The 25,195-nt window shown below is 43.7% G+C and overlaps 3 protein-coding genes across 3 annotated transcripts in view; 1 reads left to right on the plus strand and 2 right to left on the minus strand.

Moving 5' to 3' along the window:
- The window catches only part of LOC134674995 (protein wings apart-like), a 36,153-nt gene extending 22,100 nt beyond the window's left edge, over positions 1–14,053 (plus strand). The window contains exon 14 of the mRNA XM_063533143.1: positions 11,463–14,053. Within this exon, the coding sequence (XP_063389213.1) occupies positions 11,463–11,705 (243 nt within the window). The 3' untranslated portion in view covers positions 11,706–14,053. The remainder of the gene's footprint in view (positions 1–11,462) is intronic.
- On the minus strand, positions 8,270–10,806 carry LOC134671867 (uncharacterized). Its single transcript, XM_063529728.1, has 2 exons — positions 10,128–10,806; positions 8,270–8,923 (listed from the first exon to the last, which is right to left on the minus strand). Exons 1-2 carry the CDS (start codon positions 10,467–10,469, stop codon positions 8,276–8,278), a joined length of 990 nt encoding a protein of 329 aa, XP_063385798.1. The 5' UTR covers positions 10,470–10,806; the 3' UTR covers positions 8,270–8,275.
- Positions 14,054–14,621: 568 nt separating the features above from the next.
- LOC134674988 (IQ and ubiquitin-like domain-containing protein) lies at positions 14,622–19,814 on the minus strand. Its single transcript, XM_063533134.1, has 5 exons — positions 18,794–19,814; positions 18,021–18,133; positions 17,281–17,489; positions 16,265–16,394; positions 14,622–16,074 (listed from the first exon to the last, which is right to left on the minus strand). Exons 1-5 carry the CDS (start codon positions 19,710–19,712, stop codon positions 14,944–14,946), a joined length of 2,502 nt encoding a protein of 833 aa, XP_063389204.1. The 5' UTR covers positions 19,713–19,814; the 3' UTR covers positions 14,622–14,943.
- Between the last annotated feature and the right edge of the window lie 5,381 nt (positions 19,815–25,195).

Consider the following 25,195-nt stretch of genomic DNA (forward strand, 5'->3'; position numbering starts at 1 on the left):
GGGGTTGAGTGTCGGGAGGGCTTCCTTCGCCTGCCTGCAGGTGCCTAGGTTAGACCAGTATTGTTGGTGTTTTACCTTGGTGTTGTGTCGCAGCGTGTTCCGGAGCCAGGCATATGGCAGAGGTAGGATTGGCTCAGGTCCTGCCACCCTCAGTTCCGAGCCACCTCTCGCCAAGATGTCGGCTGCATCGTTACCTCGTGAGTTGCTGTGTCCTTTGATCCACTGCAGAGTTACGCCATTGGTGGTACATACCTCTGACAGAGCTTTGTGACATTCGTAAATTAGCCCTGAAGTGAAAGTATAACTTTGTAGAGCTTGTAGTACTGACCGACTATCAGAGAGTATGCGGATGGGGTAGTCCATTACTTCCCTTGACCCGATTGCGTGTGCTGCCATTATAATGCCCATACATTCCGCCTGGAAGACTGTGTTATGGGCACCAAGTGGTGTCGAGATGTGTATGTTTAGGTCCTCTGAGAAAACCCCAGCGCCAGTGCCTGACCTTGTTTTTGATCCGTCCGTGAAGATTCTCAGCTCCCTTGGGTTGAGTCCTTCATGGGGTTCTTCGTGTAATTGTATTTCTTGTCGAAGACGAACTGCTTGGGTATCCTGTCAGTCACCGCTTCTATAAGCGGTTCCTTACCTATTGCCTCGTAGAGGATTTCGGTGTGTGGCACCCTAGGCGGTCTCCAGAGATTAGATTTTTTGAGACGTACCGCCGCAGCCAGCGCTTCTTGTTGTATAAAGAGGTGCAGCGGCGGGAGGCCCAGTAAGGCTTCCAGGGCCGCGGTAGGTGTTGTCCTCATGCAGCCCGTAGTCGCCATACAGGCCAACCTCTGGAGTCGTTGTAGTCTAGCCTCCACAGTGGATAGTTTGGTGCGTGGCCACCATACTATCGCACCGTAGCTTATTATTGGTCTTATCACTGCCTGGTAAAGCCATAGAGTTAGCCTGGGAGTTAATCCCCAGGTTCTACCCACCATTCTACGACATTGCCAGAACGCGACTGTAGCCTTATCAATTTTGCCATTTAGGTGATTACTCCAATTCAGTTTGTTGTCAAGCACTACCCCTAGATACTTTACCTCTGAAGATAGTTGGAGTTCTGTATTGAACAGTTTGGGAAGGTGGTAGTTTCCCAAATTGCGTTTGTTGGTGAACATTACCAGCTCCGTCTTGCGGGGATTGACTGTGAGTTCGTTGTTAACGCACCAGCGCTCCACGATGGCTAGTGCAGAGCGGGTGACATCGCATACCGTTACCTGAGTGGTTGCCGCTCGTTAGTATCACTATGTCGTCAGCATAGCCGATTGTGTAGTAGTGATTGTTGTTTAATGTTGTTATGAGGTCGTTCACCACTAGGTTCCATAGGAGTGGCGATAGAACTCCCCCTTGGGGGCATCCCTTCGCCACTAATGCCTGCTGTGTCTCGCCTGTCCCAAGTTTTATGACCCTCTGGCTCAACATGTTGTTTATCCATTTGGTCATAACTGCATTCGCACCGTGTCTTACCAGTGCTGCTGCAATGCTGCTGAACCTAGTCCTGTTGAAGGCTCCTTCTATGTCTATAAAGGTTCCTAAGCACATGGACCTGTTTTTAATCGCTACTTCAATTTTGCTTACCACTGCATGAAGCGCCGATTCTGTAGACTTGCCAGGGCTATAGGCATGTTGGTTGGGATGCAGGGGCACGTTACTCAGCACCCTCTCCCTCAGATGCCTATCGCACAACCTCTCCAAGGTTTTAAGCATGAAGGAGGTCAGGCTGATGGGCCTGAAGGATTTGGGATCCGAGTAATCGCTTTTACCTGGTTTCGGTATGAAGATGACTTTGACCTCTCTCCACCGCTTCGGCACGTACCTGTGAGTTAGAGTTACCGAACCCAGCATGAAGCCGAGCCGGCGTCCGCGGTTTACCAGGGGCTGCACGACTGTTTCCGGCACACTGACAACAGCGAACGTCTCCGCTCCCTGCACCTCTCGCCGGTTGAGCAGCCAGCGGTCTATTTCCGCCCACGGGTTCTGATAGCGGAGGGCTCGGCCAACCTCGCCGAAGTCCTCCCAGACGCCCGGGAACAGGATTCCGCAGCGTACTCTTTTGGGTACCTCGCTCTGGCGCTTGACCACCACCTTCTCCCCCTCATCAAGGGTGATGGTAGCCGCGCTGCGCTTGAGCCATGCTAGAGTGGCCTGGTCCTCGCACCACAATCTTAGGGAGCCATTCGCCCATACGGGCTTGCCCCTGAAGATTGGGCCTGCGGGAAGGCTTGCGGTGGGCTGCCTGGCTTCCTGCGAGAGCAGGGCTAGCAGCTGCCTCTGGACCTCATCCGACTGCTGCGAGGTCAGGTGTCCCGAGGTGGCAGTGGTCACCGCCACCAGCAGGTCAGCCTTTGCCGCCTCTGCGTAGTCGGCATGGGGGGTTTCTCCAGGCGGTCCAGTCCTCTGCCTCTTATGCTCGCCTCTGGGAGATATAGTCTCGTCCAGACGAGCCCTCTTGGCAGAAGACCGGGCACCCTGGCTACTCCCCCCCTTGGTCCTGGCCTTCACCCTCTTTTCCTGGGGAGGGGCACGGTTCGCTGCTGGTAGACCAGCTGCTGCCTGCGCCTGGCCCTTCCCAGGGGCGCCTTGTTGAGGCGCCGGGGCGGTGTTGTTGAGAGCGGCTTGCCTCTCCCTTCGCTTCCGTCTCTGCTTCCTGTTAAGCTTGTGTGGCTTAGCCGCAGCTGTAACAGGGGGGGGCGGAGGCACTGGAGTTTTCACCCGTCGGTCGGGCTTCCACTTCCGCGCCTTTCTGGACACCTGGACGGTCCAACCCGCCTCCAGCTGAGCAGAGACGGGGTCCAGCACTGGTTCCATCATTGGGGTCTGCTCCGTGGCAGGGGGTTTCCCTCCTGTCGGAACAGCGCCCGTGGATGTCCCCGGTGTTGGCAGTAGGGCTTGGGTACGCTGTGGTACTGAGCCTACTGGTTTGGGCGTCCACGTAGCAGGTTTGCGTGCCTTTGGTTTCCCGGCGGCTATAATCCCTGCTGCGGGCTGCCCCTTGCGAGGCGGTGCTGTTGAGACAGCGCCACCACGGGGTGTGTTGTGTGTGTGTGTGTAACGTGTCGGTACTGTCGGGACAGCGCCGTGTGTAGTGGTGCTTGGCAGGGTTGTTTGTGCATCCCTGTAAGCACGTGTCGTTTCCATTATTGAAATGTCTAAAATTCACCTCTCGAGCTTCCCACCCTCCATGGAGCCCGCACCTTTGGGGATGTCACTTTGGACACCAGGAATAATAAATAATAAATAATAAATAAATATTATAGGACATTCTTACACAGATTGACTAAGTTCCACAGTAAGCTCAAGAAGGCTTGTGTTGTGGGTACTCAGACAACGATATATATATTATACAAATACTTAAATACATAGAAAACACCCATGACTCAGGAACAAATATCTGTATCATCATACAAATTAATGCCCTTACTGGGATTCGAACCCAGGACCATCGGCTTCGCAGGCAGGGTCACTACCCACTAGGCCAGACCGGTCGTCAAGGAATACCCAAAAGGTATAGGTGTGTAGAGGTGAGACTCATGCGCGACATCGGGAGCTGCAGACACGTGGCTGGGAGAGACGATCCTATCTCTCCCAGTGGTTCCACGCGCCCTTGCCCCGTCAGCATGGCCGAGTCCCTGGCATCCTCCCAGAGGACGCCCCTCCCCACACCTCGCCTGCGGACCGTACCACCTCGACCGTACGGGACGCGTGTCCAATACCCTGCAGTGGCTAGTTGCAGGGCCACCGTTTCGCCGGAAATTCGGACCAAAAAGGGCATATTGGCCCACAGGGGATAACTAACCCCGACCCCCTGCAGGCCTCGGCCCCCAGGACTCCTGCATCCCCGCTTACGGCGCTCTACTGCGCAGGACTTACGCAGGCAGGTGAGTGTAGTCCGCTTAAGTCACCTACACCTTAAGCGGAACCGGGAGGTCCGTATGGCATAGCTAGCAATTTGATCGAAATCATATTGCTAGCCATGCCATTCGGACTCTCCAGAGTGTGTCATAACCCGCTTGGGTTTTCAGGTCCTCACGGGTTATGACGGAGGTCCGCATAACATAGCTAGCAATCTGATCGAAATCATATTGCTAGCCATGCCATTCGGGCTCTCCAGAGTGTGTCATAACCCGCTTGGGTTTTCAGGTCCTCACGGGTTATGACGGAGGTCCGTATGGCATAGCTAGCAATTTGATCGAAATCATATTGCTAGCCATGCCTTACAGGACTCTCCAGAGTTTGTCGTACTCCGTTCGGGTTTTCAGGTCCTCACGGGTTACGACGTCGCCTTCATACTTAGCTACTGGTGGTCCGGGGCAGATGGAATGTGCGACGCCCAACCGACCACCAGCATTACCAGGGTGTACGACCCACCCCATGAGTGGGATGGGTTCGGCCATGGCCTGCGGCGGCAGAGCCATGGCCGACGGGGACGTGTATGATAGACTTGAGGGAGTAGGCGTTGTAAGCCCAGCGTCGCACACCTGAACTACGTATGGGGATGTAGATAGGGTGCGTGACGTATCTCAGCCACAGTAATCCAAACGTCCACTTTCTCCAATAAATATTATAATGTCAAGAATATATACAACACAGAAGGAATGTCCAAAGTTCGGAAGATAGAAACACAGAAGGTAACAGTACGGAAGAAATATAGAAATAGAAATTAAGCGTCAACAAAAGCATAAGCGATAGCGAACGTAATGCGTCTAGCGGTCACAAGCGACATGCGTTTCGCGTCAGTAATGAGCATAGACTGAAGCGGGGAGCGGCGATGGCCGGTCGGCACGGAGCGGGTCACAGAACCGGGCGCTCCGAACAAAGGATTGCTATCGCGGTGCGCGTGTGCATTGCACCCGACTTGTTGGCAACGTCAAGAATTGACGGACGATATGTAAATATAACGTATATATGATTATTGTGTAAATGTAAATAAATGTATAAAATGTATGTAAATAAATATGTGTATATATTAATATTATGTTTTATATAAGAGTATTAATATTAGTTAAGTGTAGTGTAAGTATAAGTGTACGTGTAAGTGTAGGTATAAGTGTAAGTGGGAAAGTAGCCCACATCACTCCCCCCCCAGAGACCTGGTTAAGGGCGATAATAATCTGGGAAACGTACTTGCCTTCCCGAGCGAGTAGTTTTAGGTACGTTAGCCTGACTTGGCCCAGGGTCACTATGCTGCCTCCCGCGCAGGATGTTTTCTGGTGCGGCAGATGTGGTCGACCCCTGATCAGCGAGCTTCGAGTCCCGGACAGGTAATGCGCTGGTTTTAATCGGTCGATGGTCACGGTAACCGGTTTGCCTTTAATGAGGAGTTTAAAAACTTTATCAGTCCTCTCCAGGACTTTGTGCGGGCCTGAGTATACAGGCGTTAGAGGAGCGCGTGAAGCGTCTTCGCGGAGGAAGACGTATTCAGCTGTCGCTAACTCTTTAAACACAAAGATCCTGTCCTTGCTGTGGCGTGAAGCTGGCGTAGGCTTCAACTTCGAGGCGAATGAGCGTAACCGCGCGGTAAAATCGGTGACATCAGTGGTACCGGGTACGCTTGGGTCAAAAAATTCGCCTGGAAGTCGCAGCGGCTCGCCGTAAAGCATTTCGGCTGAGGACGCTTGCAAGTCCTCTTTAAAAGCGCTGCGTATGCCGAGAAGCACTTGAGGCAACACCTCGGACCAATTGGCGTCAGCATGGCATGTAATGGCGGCCTTGAGCTGCCTGTGGAAACGTTCCACAATGCCATTGCATGCTGGATGGTACGCGGTCGTGCGTCTATGCTGGAAGCCGATGGTCTTCGATAGATATTGAAACAGTGTGGACTCAAATTGTCGACCACGATCTGTGACAATATCTACAGGACACCCAAACCTGGATATCCAGCCAGCCAATAATGCCTTGGCCACCGTCTCTGCCGTGATGTCCGCTATTGGTACGACCTCTGGCCACCGCGTAAAGCGGTCTATGGCCGTCAAGCAATAGCGGAAGCCTTGTGAAACAGGGAGGGGACCGATTAGGTCAATATGTACCTGTTGAAAGCGAGCCCGAGGGAGTTCAAATGTGCCTAGAGGTGCAGACACATGACGGCTCACTTTAGACCGTTGACATGGCACGCAAGCTCGTGCCCAGTCTCGGCAGTCCTTCCTTACGCTGGGCCATACAAAACGCTGGGCTACAATCTTAGCACTTGTGTTGGCACCAGGATGACTTAAGGAGTGGAGACTGTCGAAAACGGCTTTTCGGTACTGCTTGGTGACGAATGGTCGGGGAGTCGGCGTACTGACGTCGCAGTACAAGGGTTCAGGGCTACCCGTGAATGGCATTCTTACCAAGCGCAGGGATGACGAGGCCAAGTACTCAGCAAGCTCGGGATCAGACACTTGAGATCTAGCTAGGTCGGCAAGATCGAGTGGTATCGCCAGTTCTTCAATCCGAGATAAGGTGTCGGCCACAACATTGTCTTTGCCGGATATGTGCCTTATATCGGTTGTGAACTGGGATATGTAGTCCAAGTGCCTAAACTGCCTAGGCGAACAGTTATGTTTCCTCTCATGGAAAGCAAAACTGATCGGCTTATGGTCAGTATAAATCGTGAAGTGCCTCGCCTCTAGCATATGTCGGAAATACTTAATACCCTCGTAGATCGCAAGCAGTTCGCGATCATACGGCGAGTATTTGGTCTGGGATGGACTCAACTTCCGAGAAAAGAAAGCCAACGGCTGCCATACCTGGTCCTGCAGCTGCTGCTGCAGTACCGCACCCAGTGCCACGTCTGATGCGTCTGTGACCAACGCCAGCTTAGCCCGACAATCGGGATGAGCAAGTAACGCTGCGTTGGATAGGCTTTCCTTGGTCTCGTTGAAAGCCTTCAGAGCATCGCCGGTCAGGTTGATGGGTTTGGAACCTTTGACTGCTCCACCCAGGAGTGCGTTGAGAGGTGCTTGGATTTGAGCGGCATGTGGCAGGAATCGCCTGTAAAAGTTGGCCATACCCAAAAATTTCCTCAGCTGCTTGACGTCCTTGGGTGGTGGAAAGTCACGTATGGCTTGGACTTTCGTGTCTAAGGGTTTGGTACCGCTCTCAGAAATCAGGTAACCTAAAAAAGTTACCTGTGGAGCCCCAAAGACGCACTTAGACACGTTGATTACCATGCCGTAGTCTCGGAGTCTGGTAAAAACTTCACGTAGGTGCTGTTTGTGCTGCTCTTCGTCTCTGGAAAAGACTAAGAAGTCGTCCAAGTAGCAGTAGACGAAGTCCAGCCCGCGTGTCAGCTCGTCCACGAACCTCTGAAAGGTTTGGCCTGCGTTCCGGAGTCCGAATGTCATAAACGGAAACTCGAACATACCGAAGGGTGTAGTGATGGCCGTCTTCGGTATGTCCTCCGGACATACAGGTATCTAGTTGTAAGCCTTTACGAGGTCAATGGTACTAAAGACCTTACAACCAGATATGCTGTGGGTGAAATCATGCAAATGCCTGATGGGGTATTTGTCAGGGACGGTACGGGCGTTGAGCTGACGGTAATCACCACAAGGGCGCCACCCATTATCTTTTTTAGGCGCCAGGTGCAGTGGTGAAGACCAAGGGCTCTCTGATGGTCGTGCCGTGCCGCTAGCCAACATACCTTCAAACTCTTGCCTCGCCAGCTTCAGCTTGTCAGGGGCAAGACGTCTCGGAGCGCAGGATACCGGGGGACCTGGAGTGGTGCGAATGTGGTGTTGTGTGTTGTGTGGTATAGTGCGGTGTATGCCAGCAGGTCGTGTGATCTCAGGATATTCCTGTGACAATATTTGATGGTAGCAGGAATCGCTGCCGTTCATGACCTTTACAGAAAATATATCACTAGTATTAATAGCAGAAACAGCATTAACATATAAACTAGTGATGTTATCTACAATACGACCTAGCCTCTTACCACCACAATCTACAATTAAATTATAGTGCGCTAGAAAATCCGCCCCTATAATTGGTTTAGTAACCATAGCTACCACAAAACGCCACGGAAAGTCGCGTCGAAGTCCAAGGTCCAGGTTAAGATGCGCGTAACCGTAGGTTTCGATGGGTGTCCCATTGGCTGCTGAAAGGTTGTACCCCGTCGGTGCTCGACGCTCGTGCAGTAACGACTTGGGGAAGACGCAGAGGTCGCTACCGGTGTCGACCAAAAACTGCAGCTTCGACCTTCTGTCGGTGACAAACAGGCGACGCGATGTGACAGGGCGGTCAGGAGTCGCCATTACTGACTGCCCATGGCATTTCCCGACTTCTTGTAGTCGCAGGGTTGTACGCACTTGCTAGCGTTCTCGCCATGTCTTGAATGGTACCAGCAGATGGGAAATTTCCTATAACTGGACTGGGACCTGGTGCTGGAACGACTCTGCCTTCTGGAGCGGCTGGGATTCCTTGAGCGGGATCTTCCTCCTTCACGGTCCATCTTCAAGGCACGAACCTCTCTCCTAAGCGCAGCTATCTCCCTCGCCAAGGCGTCAGTACTGGAGCCAGGTTGCTCGGAGCCTGCAGAAGCGACGTGCGACGAACAAGCGCAGCGTGGGCCGATGTCGTGGACCCTGTCAGCAAGGTCTGCGATAATGTCCAACGAAGCATCTGGATGCCCTGCGAGGACAGTTTGGATGCTCGCGGGTAATCTGTTGGTCCACATCATGCGTAAAACGTCGTCCGATATACGCTTAGCTGCCAGAGCCTGCAGGTGACGCAGGAACTGAGACGGCTTACGATCTCCCAGCTCTTCATGATGCAGGAGCTGCTGGATCTGTCGCTCGGTGGTATCGCTCAGGCGACTGATGAGTTCGCTCTTCAGCTTAGCATATTTGTCAGTTGCCGGTGGATTGGTGATAATATCCCTGACCTCCTTTGCAAACTGTCGATCCCACCAAAAACATTCTGTAAAAAACTAGCCAAGTCTCGATGGAGCTGCTTGTTTATCTCTAAAAAGTAATGAAATCTAGACAAAGTCGTGCCAAGTCTAAGGTTCCTTACTGCGATTTCTTTATTATTATAGTTAATGTTGTGTGACTTGGCCGTTGAAGGGTACACAAGGGTACAAAACCAGGTGCTCCATGACACCATTGCAATCTGCCATTGCACCAAAAAGAAGTGTTTGTTTCAGGCTCGCCCATACATAAGTATTATTGAAATACGCAGCTTTATCAAGCCTACAATTGACTGGTTATTGAATCAACGTTTTCCAAGTGGCAATTTTCCATCGTCAATGGGTAGCGGTTCTGGCGACAGATTGGTGCAATGGTGTCATGCAGCACCTGGTTTTGTACCCTTGTGTACCCTTCAACGGCCAAGTCACACAACATTAACTATAATAATAAAGAAATCGCAGTAAGGAACCTTAGACTTGGCACGACTTTGTCTAGATTTCATTACTTTTTAGAGATAAACAAGCAGCTCCATCGAGACTTGGCTAGTTTTTTACAGAATGTTTTTGGTGGGATTTCACTTCTTTTTGTAGAAACCCCCTGGCACTGATTAAAATAACCGACTTGGTTTCATATTACATCTCAAAACTTTTTTGTAGTAAAAGCGTTGCGAGACTTGCACCTTTTTACATGTAATGTTTTTGATGGGATCTCATCTCTTTTTGTAGGCAGTCCTTCTTTTCGGGTACTCATACCCATACTATGTATACACATATCATAACTAAACATATCTTCATTCATACTCACATCGTACATCGTAGTGTACCTTTACTTTACCTACTATTTGTGGGAACTGCAACAGTAACTTTGTAATATCATATGTTTATATGGGATTACAAACTTACTTATGCAGTTCTTATATCTTTAAAACGTGACTGATATTGCAATATTTTTAGGTTTTCCCTTTATGTGGCCATTAAACCCTAACTCTGTACCAAATTTCAGCTCTCTGAGTTTATGGGAAGTACTAGTTCTATTCTGATGATCATGAGTGAGTTTCATAAATGCGAAACTTTGCTTTCGCTTAACTTCGAAACTAAATGACCTACAGACTTGAAATTTTGGATTTTAAGTATGTGATTATAGCTTACTGGATGACCAAAATTTCTGCGTTCTGGTCTTATCCAAAGGTTCTCAAATAGGGGCCTGAAAATGCGGCGAAATGGTTCCAGTAAAGGATGGTACGGCAGTGTTTGCTTCGCGCTCGACTTGGCGGGGGCACTGCCGTGCCCCCCGATCTAACTGACTGACGACATAATGGAACTTTGTCAGGTCATTGGTGATGCCGGCTATGTCGAACTGACCCTCAACCTGCGAGAACCAAATCGCGGGTTCCTCTGGCCAAAAAGGTGGAAGTCGTACTCCGACTCTAAAAACTTCGGATGACGGAGTCGTTGTTGTAGTGGAACCGAGCGGCGCAGTTGTGACGGATGGTGCAGTGGGAACAGGCACTGCCGCCGGTACTTGTGTAATGGGCGACATAACGGTATTTCCTTTGTCTATTTTGCTCGACACTTCTACGTACGGTTTTCTGATGTTATCCTCTTGGTACTGTGTTCTTCAGGGGTCACCAGTATGGGGATGTAGATAGGGTGCGTGACGTATCTCAGCCACAGTAATCCAAACGTCCACTTTCTCCAATAAATATTATAATGTCAAGAATATATACAACACAGAAGGAATGTCCAAAGTTCGGAAGATAGAAACACAGAAGGTAACAGTACGGAAGAAATATAGAAATAGAAATTAAGCGTCAACAAAAGCATAAGCGATAGCGAACGTAATGCGTCTAGCGGTCACAAGCGACATGCGTTTCGCGTCAGTAATGAGCATAGACTGAAGCGGGGAGCGGCGATGGCCGGTCGGCACGGAGCGGGTCTCAGAACCGGGCGCTCCGAACAAAGGATTGCTATCGCGGTGCGCGTGTGCATTGCACCCGACTTGTTGGCAACGTCAAGAATTGACGGACGATATGTAAATATAACGTATATATGATTATTGTGTAAATGTAAATAAATGTATAAAATGTATTTTTTTTTTTTATTATGCATGGGTTTACTCATGGCCACAGACTAGCCGAGGCGTAGACGTGGCCTACGATGGAGCGAGCTCGCCCAGAAGGTGCCTGTTCACTCTTGATTTGAAATAAATATGTGTATATATTAATATTATGTTTTATATAAGAGTATTAATATTAGTTAAGTGTAGTGTAAGTATAAGTGTACGTGTAAGTGTAGGTATAAGTGTAAGTGGGAAAGTAGCCCACAACGTACCTACCCCCCCCTACCCTTTTGCTTAGTGATAAAATGAGATGCAACGCAGATTGGACCAAAAAATTGGACAGGTGGAATACCACGCTAAGTTTTGCACAGACTTTGAAGGGACAGAGTGTGGTAGTGACATTAAATCGTCATATTTGTATAGGAAATGACTTTATCGTAGCACCTCGATATGAAAACGTTAATACTTTTCCAGGGCGAGGCGATGATAGTGGCGCACGTGAAGGCGACGCATCTGATCATCAAGTTCATGGAGCACAGCGACGCGGAGGCGGCGGACGCGGCGGAGGCGGGAGGTGCGCCGCCCGCGCCCTACGCGGCGGCCGCGGCCGGCTACCCCGCGCACTGCTACGGCAGCTCGCCCTCCGACGTGCCGCAGGACATGTCGCTCAGCGGCCTCAACTACTGCCGGCCCCAGCCCGATCGCATGTCCTCGTGAACGTGCCGGAACACCTGATCTACTTCCGGTGACGTCGCGAGGGTCGATCCTTCCGTTCTGTCGGTCCCGGTGAACGATGTTAAATCGTAAATGTGCCCGCCCGAGAACGTTAGTGCGTGCGGCGTACGGTTATAGTGTGAAGCGTTGTAAAAAAAGTTGAGTTTTATTAGTTTACATGACGGTTGTAGGGTGGAAATAGAATTAGTATGTTCCTTTAAACGGTACCGCACCAAATTTTACTCGTTACTTAATCGACGTGTAAATCGGTCCCGTTGAATGGATTTAAAGGCACTTTGACGAATTTTAAGGATCTCGGCTAGTTAAATTTCCACCATATTAGATTTTATTATAGTAGGATAGCTAAAATGTAAACCGCGTTGTTCCCCCGACGCCCGTGTCGCCTGCGAAATATGTTCCGGTCGTCGGTTCCGATTTGAACGTTTCCTACTTATTGACGATGTTAGTTCGTGCTATCATTCTGTGTAAATTGACACGTTAACGGCTGTATATTGTCAACCACTATTACTAGAGTATGCCATTTGTAATGTAACGATAGGTGGATTGCACACGGCTATTATACCTCAACTTTTTGTATCGATATATTTCCCTTCTCTGAAACGTCGTGTAAATATACGCAGACCATTAAGGTATAGTTAGTTTACGTCTATCAGGTATGGGTTATGGAGTCTTAATTAAATTGAGATATTCCGAGTTTAAGCCACCGAACTGGCAATATAAAAGTGCAAAAATAGTACAGTAAGTGTATATTGATATCGTAATTCTCTCTGTGAATATCGTGTCCGCACTTTTTGTATAATACTCCGAGAGAGTTACAAATTTATTAATTGTTCTACCGAGGCACATCCTTATTGTAAATAGTTTCGACTGGTTCCAATGAGCGTAGGCGCAAATATTAGAAATGAAACTGATGAGAGAAGTTACCCCGCGTGGGCCGTGTCGTTCGTCGTGCTGAAGCGTGCCGGAGGGGAGTGTCCGGTGCCGGGTCCACGACGTGCGGCTGCGTCCGGCGCGGCGAGGATCAAACAATGTACAAACACTTGTCGTTATTGCCCCCGAATGAGAGAACTATTATTTGTTTAGAGGTATTTACGAGTAGGACGATCTATGATGTTGGACTTTATTGACTAGCGGATAGGCTAAGAAGGTGAAAGCATGATATTAATCTTTCTCCATTTTTGTGTTTTTATACTTTTTAAAGACTTCTTTTTACGATTGACTGATTGTACATTAGAGCGGAAATTGAGTTTTCCAAATTTGATGTTTAGATTAATATTTTTATAAAATATCAAATTGCTAAGGCGCACCGATTACTTAATACACATCTTTATTTGTACTACGGGAGCACATTTTATGCTGATTTTATGGGATAAATCGTAAATCTTGAATTTGAAGTAACGAATATCTAATTAAATTTGTAACATATTTTTACTTTTTAAAAGATGTGATCGGCCTTATTTTTTGAGATTCTCCAAAATTCATTAACAGACGGGGTATGAAATGAATTTTGTTATGTATACATTTATGTATTACACATTTAGAGATTGGGCTGGTGCCAATGTACGTTTGTCGAGTTCTTGCCTGATCTCGAGCAGTGGCCAGACCGGTTACGCCCCGTATGCGACAGTCGGGCGACAATGTACACCCAGCTGCAAAATAGCATGCCCACTCTATGAGTGAATTCATTCAAGACGTGGCCATGAAATTTTTCAGCTCGCCCTTCCATGTGGTCCTGCGTCGCTGCCGTACCTCCATTGCTTTGTAAATCTGAAACTGACGCGGGCCGCAACCGCTCTTGTCATTGTCCGGCGGTGATTGATCGACAGTGGTTGTCTGCCTGAGACTGCATTATATGGTTTTGAATTCTCGTACAAAGTCCAGTCGTTTTACAATAGTCTCAATAGCCAACAACTTTCAGGCAGACAATCACCAAAAGAACGCGACTCGCGTGCATTACCGTCAGCGATCTGACAGCTTTATTTCATGTGTAAGGTGTTCGAATCATTTACTATGTGACGCGGAACCCGCAGCGGCGGGATCACTCCTCTTGGTAACGTTTTATTTAACAATTGGAGACTTGTTTGTTGTACAGATGCCTAAATTATATTTACGTAATTTATTGACCACGTGTATGTATTGTCTAAGAGTAGCTTTTAACGTGCATTTCGTTATGAAATATCACCTTTATCACACTTGGGTTTTGAATATAGTATGTTGTTTTAGAGTACCACGAGAGTTTGATATCTTGAGAAATTATTATTGTATATGTAATGTGTAATTATGTTATAAAGTATTACGTGTAATTATTAAAACAAGGACAATTTAAATAAGCTGATTTTATTTTGATACTCCTGTGCGGTATGAAATCGGCAATAAAATACATTGCTGGATCGACAGCGCCTCTAGCTTGACATGTTTCTCTTTATAGTTCTATTACCATTACTATAAGTTGCATCTTTACTCACATGATTACAAAGACCAGATGATGTCTCTTATTTAGTGTTAAAACATTGAAATCACCAAGTTAACATTGTCTCATCTAAGAAACAATAAAGTATACATTTTGTTATGATAATAGAATACAAAGGTATTTTTTAAGCTTACAGCACTGTTGCACTTTATTATCTTCAGTATGCACTGTGGCAACAACAAAAAACTAGACAAGACTACACTACACTACTGTGCATAACAAATATAAATAAATAACTAGGTAATCATGATTTATTAACGATTTCAAAAAGGATATATAAGTGATGATCATGTATAAGTGATGATGAATTATCTAAACATTTTGACATAGAAGAGCATCCGCCAGAATTGATCGTGGTAGCGTCGAACCAAGCTCACTCGGCGTGGCATATGCAATGTGTGAAACAAAATGTGAAAATGTCACCAACTGACGTTTATTCTCACTTTGTTGCGTACTTCATTGAGAATGCATCTTTAAACTGCAACTGCGTTCAGCTCTGGTGGATGCTTACCTACCCTGTTAGGCCTGGGCTTCACTAGGCAACATATGTCAGACAAGCCAAGCAGTCCCTTAACTTCTAACTTTGCAGATATCGCGCAATGCCGTGGAACACTTGTCGCCTAGTCGATGCATGGCTTAACGCTACGTGCCACTACTTTGCTGTGCATTACACTTTCTGACAACCTATAATCGCCCGTTACGCGTTACGCTGCGGCGCGACAGCCTACGTGCTTTGCGTCATTCAAAAGGTTAAAGCGGTTCTACCGCGGGCACACGAGCGACCGCCGGCGCCCGCACGCCCTGCCACGTGCCCGTTTCCGTGTAGCGCTTATTGACGGTGGTCATCTGCTTGAAGTTGGCCTTCGCCAGCTTGTGCTTGTTCGCGACCTTCTGCACCAGCTCCTCGTCGTACACCTCCTCCGGTCGCTCCAGCCGCAGGTGCGCCTTCATCTCTGCCACTGTTACCAGGAAGCAGTTCCACGGCGACCAGTCCTCGTGCACGTTCCACCGGCACAGCCTCAACTCTGTCACGTCTCTGCATTCGCTGATCGCGGAATGCGAATGCCAGAGTTTCTCCACTATGAAGAAGATATCTTTCTCGTGAAGAACGAACGCCAACGAGCCCCAGCACTTGCGGCGCCGCTCGTCGCGCTGCACGGCTCTCAGTATGAAATTGTACGGCGTCATGTCGATCCACAGGTTCTCGTTTGCGTCCTTCCATGAACACGACTTGCAAGTCAGGAACCAACTCATTCTTGCGTCTAGAGGGAAGTCGGAATAAGGTTTCACTTTATTGCACATCTCGCAGTAGTGTAGTCGAGTGTTTTCCATCTTCCTGTAATCTCTGATGTCCTTGCATTTTGTCACCCCAGAATTCAGCTCAGATGTTTTGATAAATTGTAACACGCTAGCTGCGATTCTTCTTCTCAGAAAGTCGAGCTGTTGGTCTTCGCACCTTCTAACGACGAGGTCGCATTCTCTGTCCAGTAATGTGATGATTTCTTCGGCCAGAGGATGGCGAAACTCAGTCAAAGCATACTTCATATCCACGAGAAGCTCCAAGCGTTCTTTTATTTCCATATCTTCACGTAGAAAGCAATTGTAAAGTTCCTTTAGTTTTCTAGCCCTTTGTATTTCTACAGTCTCCATTGTTATAAGCTTGTCGTCCTTACCGAACCATGCTATAGGTTTGGATATTTCTTCTAAAAACTGCTGCTCTTTGATCTTTCGGCTGTCTTCTTTCATTTTGACTCGATAGGACTCGATGCATCGAAGCAGCTCGACTTCTTTATCCAGTAATAGTGTAAATTCGGCAATTTTTGGTCCTTTTGAATGCAGTTGTGAAATTCTGGATATCTCAGCGTGTTTCCATCTGTCAACCTGAAAGTAAATGATAGTTTTGGTGGATATAAGTACATTTAATTACCGCGAGACCTCAAAGAATCTGAGAATTCTGGGTTGTAGGTACCGTCAACTGCAACATTGCCTATCCCAACCAAAGATCTAATTTAAGCACTTCAATATTTGTGTAACACAAACTTCTTACATCTATTGTGCATGTTACACATACCATTGCGTAAAGTTGATCGAAGTCTTCTCTCGTTTTAGGGAAGGTCTTGGTGATAAGGTCGCGGCGCAAACGCCTCTCCATTGCTTCTTGCTCCAAACGATCTTCCTCCTTCATGCGAGCTATTCTTTCCCTGTCCACAAAAATCGGAACTTGGTAGCTATCTAATACAACAATACAGGGTGTGTTTGACCATGGCGCTTTAAATCCAGGGCTCGATTCTACTCGCTAAACTGAGCTGCTTTTATTATGGCACCAACCCCGAAATCTTGAAAAAAAATTTTACTTTTTCATATATTTTGGCTGATCAGATGTCGACGTTTTCTATGGAAAAGCCAAAAAATTTATGCGTTAGAGGGAGCAAGTGATATTGCTATCTCATTCTACCGCATGGCAGCGTCCCTTGGAATGGCCGGCGTTGGCCCATCGTGTAGAGCAGCGGTCGGCAGCCAGCGGCCCGTGGGCCGCATGCGGACCGCCAACCCCTCCCTTCCGGCCCGCGAGCCTCCCTAGCTATTTTGTATGCAGTACTGACGATCGACAATGTCTGCTAAAGTCACAAATATTATACCAAAGTGCGGCCCGCGTCATCTTCGTTAAATACTATGTGGCCCTTGGCTGCTAAAAGGTTGCCGACCGCTGGTGTAGAGGAACCATTATATCTACAGAACTCAAAAAATGAGCGAGCGTCTTGACGGCAGTTTTGATTTAACAGCCGAATAGATATTACCAAACCTAATTGGAATCCCGTTTTGAGCGACTGCTTTCTCATTTATCTTTAAATGACAGTGTTAAATTGACACCCAAGGATGTGTATTGTATATTGTGTAGGCACAAAGCGGCGCGACAGTAGGTATCTCGCCCGCGAGACATGCTATCCGTCTCTTTCTCATTGTATTAATTAAACACGTACAGGTAGTCCTACCTTTAAAAAAACATAAAATAACAGGACAGAGTTTTACTTGCGCACTTATAATATTAGTAGGGATTAAGTATGGAGGTAGTTAACAAAAACTCACATGCATACTTTCAGCCACCGTTCCACCTTCTGCCTAAACTGATGATGCCTGAAAGCCCGCTGGATGATGGAGGCGTAATGGTCATGGTTCAGGCGCGTCTTCATTTCCTCGTAGGTCTCATAATGCTGCGGCACCACGATTCTGTCTGTGACGTTCGGTATGTATGCTTGGGTTGAGTTCATTTGTGTTGTTCGGCTGTAGCTAGTGTCCTATAAAAAGGCAATAAAAATAAATAAGTAAATATTTAGTAAAGACTGTCAATGTCTACAGAACCGCGTTCCTAGTCATTGCTGTAGCTAGCGCCAATAGGAACATTAGGAACGCTTACAAAGTGAGGTTTAAACTTTCAAATTTAGGTACAGTTAAATTCAAATAAATGTATCGATACTGCGTTCAAAAATACGTACCTATGTAAAAAACGAATTGATAAATGCAATTTAAGATGTATGTACAATTGTACATACATACTTACATACCTACATACTTAGAGGTATCTACCTAATCTACCTAACCATTTCTTTAACGGCCGGTTAGCAATCGTTACAAAACTGACGGTCAATGTCAAATCCCATCATACATTTAGTCAGGAATGTAACGGTTAGACGTTACTGAAACACGACTTAAGTCGCGCTTTAAAGTGCAAGTTAATGAAAATGCCCCTTAACAGTTTAGTTATTATTTTTTAATCGTATATACCTATTTAACCTACCACATAAATGGTGTAATTTTGACGCACTTACATAAATCTTTTCCTTTTCCTCTGCTGTTTGTGTATCTCGACAATTCTTCTTTTCCGGCGGTAGCTTTTCAGGTTTTTGCGGTGTCTGCGTGTAGGCATGATGATAAATTTGTCCTAAAAATATTTTACGTGAATAAATTACAATAATTTTAATGATCATCCTGATCATTAAAATGATCATCTCTAAAATATTCTGAAAATAAAAAAATAAAATTAAATAAATAAAATATTAAAATGATCTGATGATGATTTGAATGATCGATGGTCCTGGATTCGAATCCCAGTAAGGGCATTTATTTGTGTGATGACACAGATATTTGTTTGATTTGTTGTTTGTTCCTGAGTCATGGTTGTTTTCTATATGTATTTAAGTATTTATATATTATATATATCGTTGTCTGAGTACCCGCAACACAAGCCTTTTTGAGCTTACTGTGGGGCTTGGTCAATCTGTGTAAGAATGTCCTATAATATTTATTTATCATCAATTCATATTTGATGCTGACTGTGCAACGAGAACGGTACCTACCTATTTAAATTTTAGAACTTATAATTTTGATAATGTTTAACGTTAAGCTTTAGATCGTCACCCGACAGTCAGTAAGCTTAACGTAAACATATCAAAATTGCGCGCACCAATATCATAACAATAATTAAAAATCGCCTTTTATAGCTCATACCTACGCGGTCTCTAGGTAAAGCTGAGATGTTGGACATGAAATTGCAAGCTTAAATAGTGGACTATTGTTTATTGGTGGTATGTTGTATTTTTACCTGTATGTATATTTTTATATCCGCCCAAATAAGGCTTTTTCATTGGTAAAGAAAATATTTCAACGTTGATTGCCTTTACAGTGTTACCAAATCGCACATTGACTGATAAAATATCGTTGACCGGCATTTCTTTGTATAGTTTATCTAAATTTAACACCTCTTTATTTTTCGTAAGTAACTCTACTTCCACAATCCCGTATTTATCAAAGTCTAGGTCTAAAAGAGCCATGCGGTCTGCAAGGGGATTTTCCCCCCTCAACAGTACCAAGTTATCCGGATCGGTTTGAAATAGCCCCGCCAGATTCTTCTTGACTTCATGAACTTTCATTATAGAATGGTACGATCGTGTAAATATTCCATTTTGATTCCGCACTCTAAATTTAATGGCAATGAACGGTATCATTCGCTTTTTTGGGGCAACTGCTTGCAAGAGATCATAGACGTAGTACTCCACCGGAATAGATGAGAGATGGAATTCCTCCGAGTCTTTTGTGAATACATCAATAACTAAATTTCCAAGAGCGTCAGTCCTTAAGTCGGACAATGGGCTGCTGTCATTCAGTACATTTCTGTTTTTGGTTAATATGAGATTGTTATTTGACACGGAAAGTAACTTGGCTAATTTGCGTTTGACAAATTTAACTTGAGTGCTCGCTGGGAAAACCTTGCTGAAAGATTCGTTGAGGTGAAAGGGAGACTTGAATGTGACGAGTATCTGGCTGGTGGGGCATTTGAAGAGCTCGAGCTGCCTGGCACAGGGGGCTGTTGATACACGCGATTTGTCGTCACTTTTTTTATAAGCAAATCTATAGGGAGGAGCTGTGAGTAACTTCTCTCGACCCAACTCGCACTGACACGCCACAACACCTTTCAAACAGTCCGAATTTGGAGAAATATCCACATTCCTCCTCAATTCCATCTTATTGGTGATAAATATTTAGTTCTAAGAAATGTAAAATAATCAACAATCTATGTATATTATGCTAATGCTAAAACTATAATCCCGTTGCTATGACGGCTTCTGAAATATTTATTTTCGTTTGACGGCTTTAGTGTCAATGGTTGCTAGGTAAGTAACAAACCAATAAAGTAGGCACTGTAGGTATTGTTGTGTAGTGATAAACTTTTTTCACCTCAGCAGCTCGAACAAGGGTACCTACTTTGCTTCTTAAAAACAGTGAGCAAAATGCGATTTTGCTCACTGAGTCATTTTGTCTCACTCAGTGAGCAAAATCGCATTTTGCTCACTTAGTGACACAGTATGAGTGAGCAAAATCGCATTTTGCTCACTGAGTGAGACAAAATGTCATTCAAGTGACTTTTATAGTCAAATGTCATTTCAACATGCGGGGTCTAATACAAGTTCGATATACTTGGGTTCTATTATCTCTGTCCCTCTAGGTATGTTCTCACTGCTTAGGGTGAAAAATTTTTTGTACTACACGAGATCAAAGTTAGAAATAGAAATAGAAATAGAAATATATTTATTTGCCATTAAATGTGGTATACAATGGTGTTACATTATTATTTATAGAGCCGTACACATTTAGGCTTTAAAAAGCCATGCAAATTAAAATTATACTAAATTTAAGTTTAATTAATATTATTATTTAAAACAAAACATGCATTATTAAACTAGTTAAGTCATTAACGTGGACTGTTATAAGGTAAACCAGAACCTTGGGAGTATTGTCAAGAGGGCGCTCGTTTTGAATTTTATATAGCAACAATTTGTATAGTGGGGACAATGGAAATTGGCAGATGATTTTTGTTTTATTCCGACAACGTTAATAAGTGCGAAGTTTGATGTTTGGATATTTCTTCGGTTATTACGCTTAAATTGCTGACTCGATTTAGATAAAATGAATAGCGTAAAGTTAATAAGTAACGCAAGAGTTATAATCTATTTTCTTTTTTGTTTTCTTTTTTTTAGGTTTGGTCGTTTAATTCCGCCCTTAAGCCCTTCGCTAGCAATCCGTGATACCGATGCATGCGATACACCTAATACACAAATCAAATTATTACAAGACATCAACCAAATCGTGACGACCTGACTATAGTGACATTTGTCCATAAGTTTGAAACTTACCCGTCAATTCAGATGCTAATTTCGTTATGTTTTCTAATGGAAGAAATTTATCTCCCGCACGTTTTTTTTCCAATAAATAACTATATACACTATTTACAACTTTTTTCTCCGTAAAATCTAAAACTTTCGGCATGATTATGGCAGTCTAATAATAATTCACACGAAACTAGACAAAGCAATGTTTACATTGTCAATATTGACAACTATCATAGAGGGTAGATGTTGTCTATTATTAAAATTGTTGCCATTGCTAGAAATTAGTACCAACAAATTTCCGTAACATGGCGCACCCTCAATAGATCCTGGTTCACCTATACAAAAGATTATGAAGTGATAGTTTTATCTAAAAATTCATTCAGACTATAGTAACACTTGTCAACAAGGAAAGAGTACAGTTTGTTTTTAAATTTATTAAGTGGTAGCTGTTTAAGCTCGTCAGGCAGTCTGTTAAATATTTTAACGCACATTGCATAGCAGCTTTTATTTTTCATAACTGTATGCATATTAGGGAGTACTAGCCTGTCAGGATATCTAGTGTTAAAATGTGTTATATCTCTTTTCATGACGAACATATCGGGATGCAATTTAACAAATACACAAACTTCGTATATATAAATCGAGTGCACCGTTAACAATTTCAATTTTATAAAAGAACTTACACAGGATGTTCTTTGAGGCCAGTTTTGAGGGATGTTGCATATTGCTCTAATGCATTGCTTTTGTGCTATAAAGGCATGATTTACATATGATGAATTGCCCCAAATCAATATACCGTACCTTAAATTGGATACAACATAAGCATGATATGCCATTATAGCAGTTTTCATATCAGTTATGCGTGTCAAACGCCATAAAACATATACAAATCTATTAATTTTTGAGCATACCTTATCCACATGCGTTTTCCAAGTACATCGATCATCTAGGGCAAATCCTAAAAACGTAGTGGTATCGCATTCTACGAGAGTGTGTCCATTATAGGCTATATGCAGTTTCTCCTTCTTTCCTCTTCTATTAATAAATTGGATGTACTTTGTTTTATCAATATTAACTTGTAAATTATTATCATTTAACCATTTAATTATGTCAGCAATAGCATTATTAATAATATTCTCATAATTTTCATTATCCCTATCGCAAATAACAATTGAGATATCGTCCGCAAATAAGGTACAACTGTGATTTGTAATTAGAGGTAAATCGTTGATGTATAAAAGGAACAATAAAGGGCCAAGTATAGTCCCTTGAGGTACTCCAACCCTATTACATAACATGTTTGAGCTATAATTCTGTTGCATTTTCTCATCATCTACACCTACTATTTCTACTATTTGGCGACGATTGCTGAGATAGCTCTCAATCCACGAGTTTACCAGTCCTCTCATGCCATAGGCTTCACATTTCTTTAGTAGTAACCTGTGCGATACATGGTCAAAGGCTTTGCTCATGTCAAAGAATATGGCAACAGTTTTGAGACCCTTATCTACATTATCAACTATCTTGTTTATTAAATTAAATGTGGCCAATGTGGTGGATTTACCTTTTTGGAAGCCATTTTGGTGGTCACTTATTATTTCACTAGTTTTAATAAAAGACAACAGCCTTGTATACATTGCTTTCTCCAAGATTTTAGCGAAAATAGGTATAAGCGTAATTGGTCTATAGTTTCCAGGAAAGTTATTGTCTCCTGCTTTAAAAATAGGTTTAACAATGGAAATCTTTAACTTATCAGGAAACACTGCCTGTTGAAAGGTCATGTTGATTAAATGTGAAAGTACAGGGGCAATAATGTCGCTTGTTGACTTAACTATATGTGTAGGGATGTCATCATAGCCCACCGAACGGGTGTTTCTCAGTTTTTTTATTATATTTACTACTTCTATTGAGTCAATGGGGAAAATGAACATATTTGTATTGTTGAATTGAAGAAAATGGTCATATTGATTAACCATATTATTAAAATTTAAATTATTATGAGTGGTGTCGATGAAAAAATTATTAAATACATTTGCAATGTCATTTGGTTTATCTATGGTCTGATTATTATATGTAATTTTGTCAATAAGTTTATTTCTTTTATTCACTTTACCTGTGTCTTTATTTATGATTTCCCAACTAGTTTTCGAGATATTTTTAGCATTATTTAGTCTTGCCTTATTATCTAACTTTCTAGATGTTAATATACACTTTTTTAACAATTTATTGTATTTGTTATAATTCAATTTACTTTCCATTGTCTTGTCTTTGTAAAACTTATATCTTAGTTGTCGTTTAGTCTTTAGAGCATTTCTCAAACCCTTAGTAATCCATTTAGTACAATGCCGTGTTTTTTTAACTCTGACTTTACAAATAGGAAAACACAAATTAAAGAATAGCGTATACAAATCATAAAAATTGTTAAAAGCAACATTAGCGTCCGGTTCAGAGTACACGTCATTCCATGACAGACATGTTAAAGTGTGATGAAACTTTTCAACGCGTTCATGGCTAAAGTCTCTTTTCTTGACATATTCATATGGGGAGGGAATATATTTTCCAGGCTTCAGTATTCGAAGTATTTGCCCTGTGTTATGATCAGACAGATCTAATGGAAGCACTTCACCTACTGCGTCCGGAACATTTGATAATATCTGATCAATGCAGGCATTTTGTCTTGTAGGTAAATTGATATGGGCTTTAAAATTGTAATTTTGGATGATGTTGTTAAATTCATCTAATTGGTGAGACGGCTTCAGAAAATCAATATTAAAATCGCCCGCTATGATTATTTGTTTTCTTGTTTTTGCTATAACAATTTTTAACAGAGCGTCCAATCTACTTAAAAACAAAATATAACTACAATTCGGAATCCTATAAATACAAATTACGATACAATTGAGATGTTTAATTTCTACTCCACAAACTTCAAAGCAAAATTCGGTTTTTAATTCATTAAGAAAGTTAAGAGGCTTCGTTTCCAAATGATTTCTACACAAGATGCAAGTTCCTCCTCTTCTTTTTGACCTTGAGAAATAAGCTGCTAATTCAAAACCCTCAATGTTAATATTTGCTTCGTCTCCTGTTCGAACGAATGTCTCAGACAAGCATATTACATCTACATATGTACCGTTGTAGGCATACAAATCTTTTAAAGTTAATTCAAGTAAATCTTTTTTGGCTAATAGACCTGCAATGTTTTGATGTAATATTACAAGGGTGTTAAATTTACAGTTGATTTCCTCAGAATCGAAATGTTTAGGCTCGAAAAAAACTGTTATCAGTTTGAGTACTATTAGATACATATTTCGATTGCAGAAGTGGTATCCTTAATTTTTGACCGTGTAATTCATCTTCCTCAGTTAAATGGGAACTGTTATGATATTCCTTGTGATTATAGCAATCTATTGCTAACATTTTTGCCTTTAAGTCCCTAAATATAACTTTCATGGCAGTATTATTTATCATACCTGATCGCCTATTAAACATTTTATATGTGTAATCTAGATTTTTATTGCTATCCAACAAGTAAGCGTATTCATACCTACAGATATCCCTACCCAGTATCTTATTGAATAATTCAATTCGTTTGTTGAATATTCCCGAGTTATGCAGTCGGAAATTCGGTGAGCATATAATTATATTCGTATGATTAATTTTTTCAAGCTTTGATCTTAGAAATCTAACAATTTTGTGGTAGTCCATAGTGTTTTGAAAATCAGCTTCACCAATCAGTATTACTACGTAGTCTTCCATTGAAAAGTCTTGTGCTTTTAATTCAACGTCGTTTAGTAGCTGGTATATCCCAGCGCTTGTATTGATGTAGTGACAAATTTTATAGCTTTCAAAAAAAGCGAGCGCAGTTTGAAGTAGCTTGTTAGTGTTGTTACTACTAATAATACATAATTTTCTGTCACATACTTCAGGAGCGTTGCATGTGATTTCTTTGTCATCCGTTACATTTTCTGTAGTATGATCGCTAATTATTGTCGCTATAAGTGTTTGACGATTTCGGTTCCAATACTATGGGAATATCATTGTATGGCTGATCATAGTGGTTTTCTTGTTCCTTCAGTGAGGAACGAGCGGGTGAAAGATACTGCGGTGTGTCATCATCACTGTCAATGACCTCTTCACTATTTCGCGTTATAACTAGTCGCTCTTTTTTTAAGGGGGTTAGTTTCTTTATAGGCCCCGCTTCGGTGAGTAGTTTTTTGTAAATGATCCCTTTTTTCTGATGTTCGAAAAGCTTTTTGTTAAGTCCAGCAATATCTGCATTTAGCCGGTCGATTTTTTCATGGGCGTTTGCTAATTGCAGTGTCAAGGCACTAACTTGG

This window comes from Cydia fagiglandana, chromosome 2, assembly GCF_963556715.1.
Source record: "Cydia fagiglandana chromosome 2, ilCydFagi1.1, whole genome shotgun sequence".
Classification (NCBI taxonomy): Eukaryota; Metazoa; Arthropoda; class Insecta; order Lepidoptera; family Tortricidae; genus Cydia; species Cydia fagiglandana.

Bases quoted from the DNA above. Each gene is read 5' to 3' on its own strand.
- LOC134671867 (XM_063529728.1), bottom strand. From the start codon at position 10,469: ATGTCGCCCATTACACAAGTACCGGCGGCAGTGCCTGTTCCCACTGCA. The intron at 8,924-10,127 runs ATTTGAGAACCT...TTTTGGTGGGAT, and splicing joins CGCCGCATTTTCAGGCCCCT to CGACAGTTTGCAAAGGAGGT.
- LOC134674988 (XM_063533134.1), bottom strand. From the start codon at position 19,712: ATGGAATTGAGGAGGAATGTGGATATTTCTCCAAATTCGGACTGTTTG. The intron at 18,134-18,793 runs GTAAAAATACAA...AAATATTTTTAG, and splicing joins ATATAAAAATATACATACAG to GACAAATTTATCATCATGCC. The intron at 16,395-17,280 runs GTGAGTTTTTGT...TTTTGTGGACAG, and splicing joins CGGTGGCTGAAAGTATGCAT to GGAAAGAATAGCTCGCATGA.